A 15,691-nucleotide genomic window follows, 5' to 3' on the forward strand; every position below is an offset into this window, starting at 1 on the left:
TAGTTCAGTTGGAAAGTTTTAAGAAGTAGTCATTAATAAAATAATTATACAAATAACTATTTAATTATCATGGTGGCTAATGTTGTGATAGATGGTATAGTGGCCAATGAGAGTATACATCAGTTGGGGCATATAACTGAGAACTGAAAATTCTGGTAGGGTTCAGCCGAGGATCAGCTTGTCTTTCTAGCTCCTGACTCTCTCAACAGGAAGTTGTCCCTCTTTCTGTATATTTACTTGACTTACACTGCTAATGGTGCAGACTGATCATCGCCAGGCCAATATATTTGACCTCTGAGATTATAGCACCAATGGGGTGTTCTCTACGACCCTCACCTCAACATTTCCAAGATTAAACTGATGTTTTGTGTTCCCTAAAATGTTGCTTTTCCTGTTATCCCCTTCCCTTTGAAAGCTAACATAATCAACTCTGGCACCCATGGAATTGTTCTACTCCAGTGGTTCCCAGTCAGGTTGATTTTACCCCCTACAGGCCAGCTGTCAATGTCTGGAGACATTTCTGGTTATCACAGTTTAGTGCTGGCATCTGGTGGGTAGAGGATGGGAATCTGCTAAGAATTTTACCATAGGGAGAGAAGTCAAGATGGCCGCATAAGCAGACTCTGAACGCACCTCCTCCCGCAGACACAGCCAATTTACAACTACTCATGGAAAAATTACCCCTGAGACAGAACTGAAAACTGGATAAGAGGAACTCCTGCACCAAAGGACAATCCTAATTGAGGTGGAAGAGGCAGAAACTCCCTTCTGAAGAGAAAAAATGCTGCCTTCACGAGCCGCAGAGCTTAACAGCTGCCCAGAAGCAGCCCAAGGGTACGCAGCCCTCCCTGGAGGAGCGGGGCCCTGAGCTGGGGAGCGCTCCCGCTGTAGGCATTTTGTGGACCCAAGACAGTTGAGACAAGTGGCATAATATCTGATGTTGCCTGCTACTAAAACATTGGGGAGTACCCCCAGAAAAGCTGGTGCACAAAGAAACTAAAACTGGCTCTTAAAGGGCCCATGCGCAAACTCACCCATTTCAGAAAGCAACCTAAAATTACCAGAAAGAAAGGTGCACAGTACTTTGGTGAAAAGAGACTCACCTGACAGGCTCTGAGTGCATTGCATTGAGAGGTGAGACCTCTCCAGGGACTGGGACATTAGCGACGGCCGTTGTTGTGGCGTGGTGTGGCTGTGCTGACACAGACACATTGGACTACTCCCTGGGGCCTGCTAGCCCACAGTCTGCCCCACCCACTAGAGCACCGATTTAATCCAGCTCAACCAGGGCAGATAGCCCACCCTAGAGACTGGCCCCACCCAACAACAAGCGCTGAGGCAACTTGTGGGCCTGCATAGATTGGTGACTGGATTCTTTGCAGCCTGGCAACTGAGCCCACTTCAGTGGGGCAGGGCGTGCACAAGGAGCAGGTGGAGAGTGAGGGGCAGAGGTGGAGTGTGTGGGACCCCCACCATGGAGAGACTGGGTCCACTTCAGAAGGATGGGGCATGCACACGGGGCAGGACTATGTTGACTGTGCGTGTGGACCTGTGGGCAGCAGGGCTTGTCAGCTGCAGAAGACTCATGCTTCTCAAAGACCCACATAGGGGGTTTGCCCCACCTTCCAATGCCTGAAACAATTGGGTGCTCCCATGCCTGAGGCCAGCCCGACACAGCTACAATCCTCAGAGAACTGACAAGAGACCTAAAGGCCGGAGGCTTATAGCATTTGTAAGCCCCTGAGCATAACAACCTGCCACGCTAGGGGCCTACTCACTTAAAAGAAATATTGCAACACAAATGTGGTATTAGAACTTGCAGCCAACTGTGCTGGGGCTCCCCACATCTGATAAAGAGACTGAAGGGCCCACAACAACTACAAGCAGCTGAGCATTACAACAGCTGGCCAGGAGTATAATACAGCCTCCCTGGGTGCCTACAGGGAGAGCAAACACACCACAACAGAAGGACACACGTAGCCCACATAGGGGTCACCCCTGGAACATTGAGAACTGAGAGAAGCACACTGCAGTCCTCCTAAGGCAGCACTTATATAAGGTCTCCTATCCAAGAGCAGGAGACACAGCTGACCTATCTAATACATAGACACAAGCATAGGGAAAGAGGCAAAATGAGGAGGCAAAGGAATACATTCCAAGTGAGGGAACAGGACAAAACCCCAGAAGAGGAACTAAGTGAAACAGTAATGAGCAACCTACCCGACAGAGAGTTCAAACAAAGAGTGTGAAGGATGCTCACTGATCTGGGGAGAAGAATAGATGAACTGAGTGAGGATGTCAACAAAGAAATGGAAGATATAAAAAAGAACCAATCAGAAATGAAGAATACAATACTGGAAATGAAAAATTCACTAGAGGGACTCAAAAGCAGAGTAGAGGATACAGAAGAACGGATCTGTGAGCTAGATGAAAAACTAGAAGAAATTACCCAAGCTGAACAGGTAAAAGAAAAAAGAATTAAAAAGAGTGAGGACAGTCTAAGGGACCTCTGAGACAACAGCAAGCGCACTAACATCCGTGTTATAGGTGTCTCGGAAGGAGAAGAGTGAGACAAAGGGGCAGAGAAGCTATTTCAAGAAATAATAGATGAAAACTTCCCTAACCTAAGGAAGGAAATAGACATCCAGGTACAGGGAGCACAGAGAGCACCAAACAAGATAAACCCAAAGAGGCCCACACCAAGACACACCATAATCAAAATGTCCAGAATTAACAATAAAGAGAGAATCCTAAAAGCTGCAAGAGAATGTCAAGTTACATACAAAGGAAACCCCATAAGGCTATCAGCTGACTTCTCAGCAGAAACCTTACAGGCTGGAAGAGAGTGGCACGATATATTTAAAGTGCTAAAAGGAAAATTTACAGCCAAGAATACTCTACACAGCAAGGTTATCATTCAGAATGGAAGGAGAGATCAAACATATCCCAGAAAAGCAAAAATTAAAGGAGTTTCTCAACAAGAAATCAGTGCTACAACAAATGTTAAAGGGACTGATTTAAGGGGAAAAGAGAAGACCACAAATACGAAAAATTATCTATTTCCATGATAAGAGGGTAATGGATACAAATGCACAAAAAAGAGGTTAGATATCATATCAAAAACATAAATGGAGGGAGGAGGGGAGTTAAAGAGTAGAGCTTTCTGACAGAGGTCAAACTAAAGAGACCATCAATTCTGTATAGAAGGAGAAAGGAACAGAGAAGGACTACTAAAACACTGAGAAAAAAAAAAGTTAAAAAATGGCAGTAAGTACATACTTATCAATAGCTACTTTAAACGTCAATGGAGTAAATGCTCCAATTGAAAGGCATAGGGTGGCTGATTGGATAAAACAACAAGACCCATATATATGTTGCATACAAAAGACACACTTCAGACCTAAGACACTCACAAACTGAAAGTGAAGGGATAGAAAAATATACTCCACACAAATGGCAATGAAAAGAAAGCTGGGGTAGCAATATGCATATCAGACAAAATAGACTTTAAAACAAAAACTGTAAAAAGAAACAAAGAGAGGCACTACATAGTGATCAAGGGAACAATCCAACAAGAGGATATAACACTAGTAAATATCTACACACCCAGTGTAGGTGCACCTAAATATATAAAGCAATTATTAACAGACATAAAAACAGAAATAGACAGTAACACAATAATCATAGGGCACTTTAACACTCCACTTACTCCAACAGATAGATCATCCAAACAGAAGATCAATAAGGAAATATTGGCCTTAAATGGCACACTAGAACAGATGGACCTACTAGATATATACAGAGCATTCCATCCAAAACCCAAAGGATACATGTTCTTTTCAAATGCACGTGGAACATTCTCCAGGATTGATCACATGTTAGGCCACAAAACAAGTCTCCATAAATTTAAGAAGATTGAAATAATACCAAGCATCTTTTCTGACCACAACAGTATGAAACCAGAAATCAACTATAGGAAGAAAATCTGAAAAGCCACAAATAACGTGGAGATTAAACAAAATGCTACTGAACAATGATTGGGTCAATGAAGAAATCAAAGGAGAAAGCAAAAATACCTGGGGAAAAATGAAAATGAAAATACAACATGCCAGAATTTATGGGATACAGCAAAAGCAGATCTAAGAGGAAAGTTTATAGCAACACATGCCTATAACAACAAACAAGAAAAATCTCAAATAAACAATCTAACCATGCACCTAAAGGAACTGGAAAAAGAAGAACAAACAAAACATCAAATCAGTAGAAGAAGGGAAATAATAAAAATCAGAGCAGAAATAAAGGAAATAGAGACTAAAAAAAAAATAGAAAAAATTAATAAAACCAAGAGCTGGTTCTTTGAAAAGATAAACAAAATTGACAAACCTTTAGCTAGCCTCACCAAGATAAAAAGAGAGAAGGCTCAAATAAGTAAAATCAAAAATGAAAGAGGAGAAATTACAACAGACACCTCAGAAATACAAAAGATTATAAGAGAATAAGAGGAAAAGCTATATGCCAACCAATTCGACAATCTGGAGGAAATGGATAAATTCTTAGAATCATACAACCTTCCAAAACTGGATCAAGAAGAAATAGAGAATTTGAGTAGACAAATCACCAGTAAGGAGATCGAAAGAGTAATCAAAAACCTCCCCAAAAATAAAAGTCCAGGACCAGACGGCTTCCCTGGTGAATTCTACCAAACATTCAAAGAAGACTTAATACCTATCCTTCTCAAACTCTTCCAAAAAATTGAGGATGGGGGGAAGCTCCCTAACTCATTCTACGAAGCTGACATTACCCTGATACCAAAACCAGACAAGGACTACACAAAAAAAGAAAATTACAGGCCAATATCACTGATGAACATCAATGCGAAAATCCTCAACAAAATACTAGCAAATCGCATACAACAATACATTAAAAAGATTATACACCATGATCAAGTAGGATTTATTCCAGGTATGTAGGGATGGTTCAACATTCACATATCAATCACCATGATACACCACATTAATAAAATGAAGAATAAAAATCACATGATCATCTCAATAGATGCAGAGAAGGCATCTGACAAGATAGAGCATCCATTTATGATAAAAACTCTGAATAAAATGGGTATAGAAGGAAAGTACCTCAACATAATAAAGGCCATATATGACAAACCCACAGCTAATATCATCCTCAATGATGAAAAACTGAAAGCTATCCCTCTAAGAACAGGAGCCAGACAAGGATGCCCACTCTCACCACTCCTATTTAACATAGTACTGGAAGTCCTAGCCAGAGCAATCAGGCAAGAAAAAGAAATAAAAAGGATCCAAACTGGAAAGGAAGAAATGAAACTCTCACTATTTGCAGATGACATGATTTTATATATAGAAAACCCTAAAGAATATACCAAAAAACTTTTAGAATTAATAAAGGAATATGGTAAAGTTGCAGGATACAAAATCAACATACAAAAATCAGTTGCATTTCTATACATTAACAATGAAGTAGCAGAAAGAGAAATTAAGAATACAATCCCATTTACAATAGCAACAAAAACAATGAAATACCTAGGAATAAACTTAACCAAAGAGGTGAAAGATCTGTACAACAAAAACTATAAAACATTGCTGAAAGAAATTGAAGAAGACACAAAGAAATGGAAAGATATTCCGTGCTCTTGGTTTGGAAGAATGAACATAGTTAAGATGTAGATAATAACAACAATAAACAAACACATAGGGACAGAGATTGGATTGGTGGTTACCAGAGGGGAAGGGGGGAGGGAGGAGGGTGAAAGGGATAATTCGGTACATGTGTGTGGTGATGGGTTGTAATTAGTATTTTGGTGGTGAACATGATGTAATCTATGCAGAAATATAAGTACAATGATGTACACCTGAAACTTTTACAATGTTATAAACCAATGTTACTGGAATAAACAAAAAATAAAAAAAAAAAAAAAGAAAGCTAAAAAAAGATGTCCATATTTCCTAAAGCAATCTATAGATTCAATGCAATCCCTATCAAAGTTCCAACAACATTTTTCACAGACGTAGAACAAAGAATTCTAAAATTTATATAGAACGACAAAAGACCCTGAATAGCTAAAGGAATCCTGAGAAAAAAGAACAAAGCTGGAGGTATCACACTCGCTGATTTCAAAATATACTACAAAGATATAGTAACCAAAACAGCATGGTACTGGCACAAAAACAGACACACAGATCAATGGAATAGAATTGAAAGCCCAGAAATAAACCCACACATCTATGGACAGCTAATCTTTGACAAAGGAGCCAAGAACATGCAATGGAGAAAAGAAAGTCTCCTCAACAAATGGTGTTGGGAAAACTGGACAGCCACTGTGGCTGTCCTTACACCATACACAAATATTAACTCAAAATGGATTAAAAACTTGAAAGTAAGTCTTGAAACTATGAAAGTTCTAGAAGAAAACTTAGGCAGTACACTCTTTGACATCAGTCTTAGCAACATGTTTTCAAGCACCGTGTCTGACTGGGCAAGAGAAATAACAGAAAAAATAAACAAATGGGACAACATCAAACTAAAAAGCTTCTGCACAGCAAAGGAAACCATCAACAAAACGAAAAGACAACCTAACAACTGGGAGAAGATATTTGCAAACCACACATCTGATAAGGGGTTAATCTCCAAAATATATAAAGAACTGATGCATCTCAACAACAAAAAAACTAACAACCCAATTAAAAAATGGGCAAAAGACCTGAACAGACATTTCTCCAAAGAAGATATACAGATGGCCAACAGACACATGAAAAGATGTTCAACATCATTAACTATCAGGGAAATGCAAATCAAAACTACAATGTGATATCACCTCACGCCCGTCAGAATGGCTATAATTAACAAGACACGAAGCAACATGTGTTGGAGAGGATGTGGAGAGAAGAGAGCTCTCATACACCACTGGTGGGAGTGCAAACTGGTGTAGCCACTGTGGAAAACAGTATGGAGATTCCTCAAAAAATCAAGGATAGAACTACCATACGATCCAGCTATTCCACTGCTGGGTATTTATCCAGAGAACTTGAAAACACCAATTCGTAAAGATACATGCACCACTGTGTTCGTTGCAGCATTATTCACAATAGCCAAGACTTGGAAGTAACCTAAGTGCCCATCAAGGAACGAATGGGTAAAGAAGATGTGGTATATATACACAATGGAATACTACTCAGCCATAAGAAACGATGAAATCCAGCCATTTATGACAACATGGATGGACATTGAGGGTATTATGCAAAGTGAAATAAGTCAGAGGGAGAAGATCAAATACCGTATGATCTCCCTCATTAAGTAGTAGATAATAACACCAACAAACAAACACATAGAGACAGAGATTGGATTGGTGATTACCAGACTGGAAGTGAAGAGGGAGGAGGGAGAAAGGTACAATTTAGCACACATGTGTGGTGAGGGGAGGTAATTAGTATTTGGGTGGTGAACATGATGTAATCTATGCAGAAATAGAAGTATAATGATGTACACCTGAAATTTATACAATGTTATAAACCAATGTTACTGCAATAAACAAAAAATTAAAAAAAAAACCTTACCATACACAGGACTACCCCTCATGACAAATAATTATATAGACCAAAACGTCAATACTGTGGTGGGTTGGAAATCCTGGTAATGACTGTGGAGGACTGAAGTTGAAATTTTTATCTAAAAATCCCACCATTCTTTATTATTTTATAATGATAATGACAATTTATGTGAAAGAAATATCACAATATTTCTCCAATATTTTGTGCTACTTCATCTTCTTAATTGTGGTTAAACTTATATAACATTAACGTACCATTTTAGCCATTTTTGTGTACATTTATGTACACTTGGCATTACATACATGTAGTTGAACAACCATGTCCAGCATCTATCTCTAGAATTTTTCCTTTTCCCAAATTGAAACTCTGTCCCCATTAAACAGTAGCTCCCCATGCCCCCTCCCCTAGCTTCTGGCACACACCATTCTACTTTTTGTCTCTACAAATTTTACTACTCTTCTTCGCCTATATAAGTGGAATCATATAACATTTACCCATTTGGAATATCTTAATTTAGACATTTCAAAACCTGAATTTCTGATGTCCACTTTCCTTCCCAAATTTGCTCCACCCACAGCCCTCTCTGTCGCAATGGATGCAATTCCATTCTTTCAGTTGTTCAGGCTGCAAACTGTGGAGACATTCTTGTCCCTTTTTTCTCTCACACCCATATCCTGACTAAGAAGAAATCTTCTTGGCCCAACTGACTGCTTTTCAACCCTTACATTACTATTCCATTAGATATAGGAGGTTCTAGCCTCCTATATCACACCTGGCTTGTTACAGTCACCTCCAAGCAGGCTTCCCCACACCTTAAAATCCATTCTCAGCCATGAAGCCAGGATGATCTTTTAAAATGCTAAGTCAGATCATGTCACTTGACTGCTCAGAGACCTGCAAAGACTCCCATATCGCTCAGAGTAAATGAAAGCAAGAGTCCTTGAAGCAATGGCAGAGAGAGCCTCACATGATCAGACCCTGAACACCTGTTCCTCTCTTCTACTGAGCCCCCCCCCAACCCGCCACTCTCTTTGCTCCAACCAAGTTCCCCCCAGGCAACCTCTCAGCTCAGGGTCTCTGAATTAACCTCACTTTCTGCCAGGGGCACTCTTTCCCTACATATGCACTCACCTAAGTCATTCGCTGTCTCACAATTGTAAGCTTCTCAATGAGGATTATTAAGATCATCCTTCACAACATGACCACCTGCACTCCCCACACTCCTGATCCTCTTTATCCTGCAGAGTTGAGCCTAAAATAATGACTGACACATAGTAAATACTCATTAAATATAGGTTTGATAAATTGAATGGACATACGTGGTTGTGAACGCACTGCCAGTAACATTGTCTCTTGACCACAGTTGACTGATGCAAGGTGGGAAGAGGAAGTAATTGTGTCAATTAGAATTCATTTCTGAGATCTTTTTTTTTTTACACATGAGAAGCTAAAATAACCTAGCTCTTCTTTAAGTAGCGAAGCTATGAGTTGTGAGTTATAAGACCTGTTGACTTCTGAATCTCTTTCCATGTGAAGTTTGCCAATCTGAGAAAATAAAGCTGATAACCTGAAAGGAAATCCTCACAGCATTTGAGCCTCTCTGTCCAGTGTCCAGCTGAGCCTCTGCTTGGCTATATTCAGATGAATCAGGAAATTCTCTTCTATCACTTGGCAACAAAGCAGACCTGTCTAGTGCAGCCTTACCTTTACATGAGCCAGGACCATGAGATGATCTGCCCAATGAAAGTCGACAGGGAGTGCTGTGACAGACCTCCACCTTCTGAGTTAGAGGCTTTATCAATCAGTTGTTGGCAAATTCTAACGCACACACATCTCCTACATTAAGCTGAATAACAGCCTCCCAAAGATGTCCATGTACTATTCTCTTGGAATCTGTGAATGTGTTACCTTAGACTTCCAAAGGCACATTGCAGGTCTAATTAAATTAAAGATCTTGAGATGGGAAAATTATCCTGAATTACCTGGGTGGGCTCCATGTAATCACAAATGTCTTTAAAAGATGAAGATAGGAGGGCTGGAGAAGGAACGGAAGATGCTAAAGTCTTTAACAGTATCTAAAGCAGTATATCTTTTATATTGTTGACTTTGAAGATGGAGGAAGGGGCCACAAGTCAATGAATGCAGGGGTCTCTAAAATTTGGAAAAGGCAAAGAAGCATATTCTTCTCTAGAGCCTCCAGAAGGTAAGCAACTCTGCTTATACATTTTAGACTTCTGAACTCTAAAATTGTAAGATAATATATTTGTGTCATTTTAAGCCACTGGACTTAAGTCAAGTTTCTTCCAAAATCTCTCCGTCTCATTGCTACTGGTGTAGGGTCCCCATCCTTTTTCCGCTGCACTACTTCCACAAACTTCCAGTTGTTGCCTCTGAGTCCAATTTCTCCTACTAAGGGCAATTCTAAAGTCGTCATATTATATGTATGATTACAACATGGCTCTGGTTCTCAAATGCTTATCAAATCCTTAGTATGTCAAATTAGACTCTCAATGGTCTGTCCTCCATCTGCATATCCAATCTTATTTCTAACGTCTCAGCCATAAGTTCCATATAGCTTTCTGTTATGTCTCATTCTTGAATGTCTCTTAAATGTCACCCATACCTATTCTCTAGTTAAATTTCTACTCTTTATTTGCTCCTCAAAATTCAAATATATTCTCGAAATAGAAGTTTTTCCTGAATAGCAAATGTTGGCAAATGTGTGGGAACACTGGAACATTCATGCATTCCTGGTGGGAATGTAAATGGTGCAACCACTTGGGAAAATACTTTGGCAGTTTCTTAAAAATTTAAGGATAAATTTACCATATAGCCCAGTAATTGCACTCCAAGCTATCTTCCCAAGAGAAATGAAAATGCGTGTCTACACAGAGACATGTGCACAAATGTTCACAGCAGCATTATTTATGATAACCCTAAAGTGAGTATATCCAGATGTCCATCAGCTGCTTATTATATAAGCAAAATGTGATATATACATACAATAGAATAGTATTCTTCAATTAAAGGAACAAAATATTGATACATACTTCCACATGGATGAGGCACAAAAACATATGCTAAGGAGAAGAAGCCAGATACAAAAAAACACATATTCTATGTTCTGTGTATACAAAATATCTAGAAAAGGCAAATTTTTATGGACAGAAAGTGACAAGTGGTTTCCTAGGTAGGAGTGGGCATTAACTGTAATTGGGCACAAGGGAACTTTTGAGGTGATAGACATATTCCAAAACTGGATTGCAGTAATGGGTCACATAAATCTATAAATTTACTAAAATCATTGAATTTACATTATCAATGGGTTAATTATATGTATGTAAATTACACTTTAGTAAAAAAGTTAAAAAATAAATGTATAAAGAGATTTTCCTGGAATTACTCAAGGTGAGTTGTGAACTTTCACCTTTGTTTTCCACAGAATCTGTTACACACCTATTATATTACGCTCACCACTCTGTATTGCAATTGGTTGCATGTCTCTGGTCCCCTCCTCAATTTGTCCACAGTAGATAATAAATGCACATTGCTTTAAACTTAATGGAATCAAAGTGAATTGAAGCCACATAAAGTAGGTCTTTCATCTTAACAAATTATAATTTTTGAGCAATTCTGCAATTTTTACTAGGTCTCCAATAACTACTTTCTTTTTTGTCTCTTAAAGTCTCTAAATCCATTCATGATATTGTCTTGATACACCACAGTCTTGATCGACTATGCTAGTTTTGGTTCCCATAGAAGCAGACACTGAGCTAAGGATTCATGTACAAGCGCTTTATTGGAAGGAGCAATGAACATGGATGGGAGAGAGGAGTAATGGATACAGGGAAGAAAATGCATCCAATAAAGCTTGCATTAGATCAGCTACCACGATGACTGAGCAGAGTTTTCATCCTGTGGGGAAATTCTGGAAAGTGATCCAAAATGAAAAGCTCAGAATTGACTCAACTAAAGCGTGAAAGACATGGCAACCGCACACTCATCCTCAAAGGCTGTCTCTGATGGATCATAATTCTCTGTCACTTCTAGGACCATATGTTGGGCAAAGTAGGTTCCAGCTGGTGCTGGCCATTGGCAGTCTTGCAATGGAGATGGTGAGAGGAACCCAGGCAATGTGAAAGGAATGTTGACAGCGTCTATTACTCTATCCTTCCCTGCAGACTCAACCCCATCAACATTCTACTCAAAAAGCAAGCTAAATTCTGAACACCTTCTGCACATGTGTAACTATGATTCCTGTCTTACCCTCAGAGAGTGTCAGAAAAAAAAAATTAAACCATGCAAAAAAAACCTTCTGATTCAATTGTATTCATTACTACCTATTTTAGGATTTGGGGCGATGTAATTCAAAATTGCAATCATGGGAAACAAACGTCAAATAAAAAAAGGAAAAGGAGGAAGGAGGGTAGGAAGGAAGAAAAGAGTGAAGTAAAGAAGGAAAAATGAATGGAAAGAAGGCAGGGAAAAGGTAGGAATAGAGAAGGAAGGAAGAAAGGAGGGACGGAAGGAAGCATGGATGGAAGGAAGGAAGGAAGGAAAGAAGAAATGATAAAAGGAAGAATGGAAGGAATTATCACAAAGAATGAAGCAACATCTCTGAGTTATTCTAGGTGGTATATTACTATGAATCATCTGACAAAAACAGCTTTCAAATCTACTTTCCTACTTTGAAATTGAAAATCACATCACTGTTCTCCTAAAAAGTAGGATAGCAAAGTCAGTGTCAGCTAGCCAGGTCATAGTCCGACTCAATCTCAGTTTCTTCTTTTGAAAAGTGGGGTGAATGAGAGAAAATATCTCAAAGAAACAGTTTCAAGATGAAGTAAAGTCATACATATGAGGAAACAAGCACAGTCCTGATGTGGTAAGCATTTGTTGTGGTGACTGTATCATTTTCAGTCCATTTCTTCTGGAGAAACAAGTTCACGATCAAACTAAGGTGAAGAACATCAACATCTGAAAGGATAATTTTGGGGGTACCAATTTTGGGGGTATCATATCATGTCAACACTTGATATGATAAGTGGTTTAAATCTCAAGTTAGAAATTTTAAGAATTTCTCAAGAGAGCTAACTGAACATGGAACTTTCTGAACATCATATAAGCAATAAAACTCAAAAACAAATTAATGAGGAGGTTGTTGAGGAGAAACTAATACAGACAAATAATAGTTAAGACATAGATCTTTTGGGAATTGAAGAAATCGAGCATGTGTTTTAGGGGAGAGAAAGAACCAAGGGATTTAAATTCACACAAAAAAATTACCTATGGGGCCACCCATGTCCACTTAGTTCTAAGGCCAGTGACTCATGTTGGAGAAGAGTCTGCCCAGCTGAGGAGCCTTCCCAAGGCCCCCTTCACATCCTTGTTCCTCAGGCTGTAGATGAAGGGGTTCAGCATGGGAGTGACCACAGTGTACATCACTGAGACGATCGAGCTTCTCTGGGAAGAATGGGTCACAGCAGAACTGAGGTAGACCCCTAGGCCTGTCCCATAGAACAAGGAGACCACAGAAAGATGAGACCCGCAGGCGGAAAATGCTTTATATTTTCCTCCTGCAGAGGAAATTCTCATTATAGAGGAGACAATCCGAGAGTAAGAGAAGAGGATTCCAGTGAAAGGAAAGATAACCACCACAGCAGTGACCACATACATGGTGATGTTATTGATGAGGGTGTCAGAGCAGGCTGATTTGACAACCTGAGCCAGTTCACAGAAGAAATGTGAAATTTCAGTGCCTATACAGAAGGTCAGCCTCCTCAACAGTAGAATATGAAGCACGGAGACCCAGAAAATGATGAACCAAGACAACAGAACCAGGAGGACACAGAGGTGTGGGTTCATGATGACCATGTAGTGCAGCGGGTGGCAGATGGCCACAAACCGGTCATAGGCCATGGCAGTCAGGATGAAATTGTCCATTCCAGCAAAAATCATAAAAAAATAGACCTGAGTGAAGCATCCTATGTAGGAGATGTCTTTCCTCTGTGCCTGGATGTTCACTAGCATCTTTGGGATGGTGGTGGAGATAAAGCAGACGTCCACAAAGGACAGGTTGGAGAGGAAGAAGTACATGGGGGTGTGGAGGTGGGAATCAGAGCTGATGGTCAGGATGATGAGTAGGTTCCCAAACACGGTGACCAGGTACATTGACAAGAACACTCCAAAGAGCAGGGGCTGCAGTTCAGGATCCTCTGAGAGACCCAGGAGGAGGAATTCTGAGATTTCTGTGTGGTTTCTAGCTTCCATGTAGCTTGTGTGTAAGGAAGCAAAAGCGAAGTTCAATGAACATCCAACTGGCACCCCAGCTAGTCAGCACCTCTTGATTCCACCTTTAGTTGCACAAACTTCACCTTCTGTTGAGTCTTTCCAATGACACTGATTCACTCAGTCAAGTTGTAGCCCAGTTCCATTTTAAATGTAATTATTCAGCCTTTTTAAAAGTAAACTTTTCATTTCCTATTCATGATTCAAATCATATTTGAGGCTATGAGCGTAAACCAATTTCTTCTACGACATGACCCTTCCAAAATAATTGTAGACGTTAAATGTGTTTTCTTTCAAAATCTCCATACTTCCTTCATTCTAATGGCTCTGTACTGGTTATTAAAATGTGGATTCCATCCCAAAGAACCTTAATTCTATGAGTTGATGCTTCCTATTGATGTCACAGTTAACACTCAAGTGCTTTATTTATTTTATTTCTAAAAATGTGGTTACTACTATTACCTTCTTTGAGGTTTAGAAATGCCTTTTTGTACAGTAGGATCTCAATAAATCATAGCTATTATTATTGGTATTAATATGTTCCTTTTAAGACAATTATTTTTGATAATTGTTTTTGATATTTTTGATAACTCTCCCAAAGTACAGCATAGGCATGTGATTTAGAAAATGGGATCTGGAGTCAGACTTCCTAGAGTGGAATTTTGCTCTACCAACTTACTATTTGTGTGGCCTGGACAAATTTATTTAATCTCTCTTAGCTGCAGAGACCTCACTTCTACAATGTGAGTAGTAAATATTCCCTACCTTGTAAGAGTGATGAGTGAATTAAATGAGATGATGCAAGTAGTTTTTCTAGTGTGGTTCCTGTGACATACAGTGGACACTTGATAAATGTGAGCTTCTGTTCTTAATGTCACAATAAATCTGTCTTGAATGGCTATCATTTACCAAATTTCCTTTAAACTGGGGCAGCCATTAATGATGGAATGCTGTTCATTATAAACACCACAGGTCTGTTACCCACTTTGACCTCCATGCAGCACCTCTAATGAATGAAGATCCCTGTGGCTCCCTCTTTCAGAGACTGCCTGCCACGTGGGTTCTTTCAAGAAGAGAAAAAAGCATGTGAACTACATAGATAAGAAAAGGGGGAAAATCACAAAATCATTCAAATAAAATCCAAGGCATGTACAGCAACTAGAAGGATGTGCAGCTATGACAGACAACTATCTACTGGGGCTTTGGGGGAACAATAGATAAATATAATCTTTAAAAAAACAAAATCCAAGGCATGTTTGAGAGTGTGTGCTCGTGTGTTCATGCTCAGATGTGGGGATGTGTTATATTAACTATCAGTATAGTTAATGGTAAAACAATGATAGAAATGATGAAAAATATACAAAGTTTGTATTAATTAAATCATCCTTAAGAAATTAAAAGGCAAATTAAGGAGTGAGTCAATGTTTATATTCTCCATGATAGGAAAAAATTGCCATTTATTTCCTTTTTGTATATTTATTTATTTTTATTGCAGTAACTTTGGTATATAACATTGTATAAATTTCAGGTGTACCTCATTATACTTCTATTTCTGCATATATTATCATGTTCTCATGTTCACCACCAAAATAATAATTACAATCTATCACCACACACATGTGCCTAATTATCCCTTTTGCCCTTCTCCCTACTCTCTTCCCCTGTGGTAATCACCAATGAAAAATTTGTCATTATTAATGTCTAGAGAATGCAGCTTATTAGGAAGAGAAAAAAATCATTAAGAAACACTTTACTTTTGGGACGTGGGCAGAAAAGCCCTCTCTAAAATATGAATCATTGAGCTGTGAGACAAAGGA

The 15,691-nt window shown here is 39.2% G+C and overlaps 1 protein-coding gene across 1 annotated transcript; it reads right to left on the reverse strand.

The window, feature by feature from the left end:
- Positions 1 to 12,914: 12,914 nt before the first annotated feature.
- Positions 12,915 to 13,856, reverse strand: LOC131394601 (olfactory receptor 7D4-like). Its single transcript, XM_058525990.1, has one exon. The coding sequence runs from the start codon at positions 13,854 to 13,856 to the stop codon at positions 12,915 to 12,917; it is 942 nt and encodes a 313-aa protein (XP_058381973.1).
- Positions 13,857 to 15,691: the final 1,835 nt, after the last annotated feature.

Source organism: Diceros bicornis, chromosome 30 (genome assembly GCF_020826845.1).
Source record: "Diceros bicornis minor isolate mBicDic1 chromosome 30, mDicBic1.mat.cur, whole genome shotgun sequence".
In the NCBI taxonomy this organism is placed as follows: Eukaryota; Metazoa; Chordata; class Mammalia; order Perissodactyla; family Rhinocerotidae; genus Diceros; species Diceros bicornis.

Coding starts and splice junctions, on each gene's coding strand:
- LOC131394601 (XM_058525990.1), bottom strand. CDS start 13,856: ATGGAAGCTAGAAACCACACAGAAATCTCAGAATTCCTCCTCCTGGGT.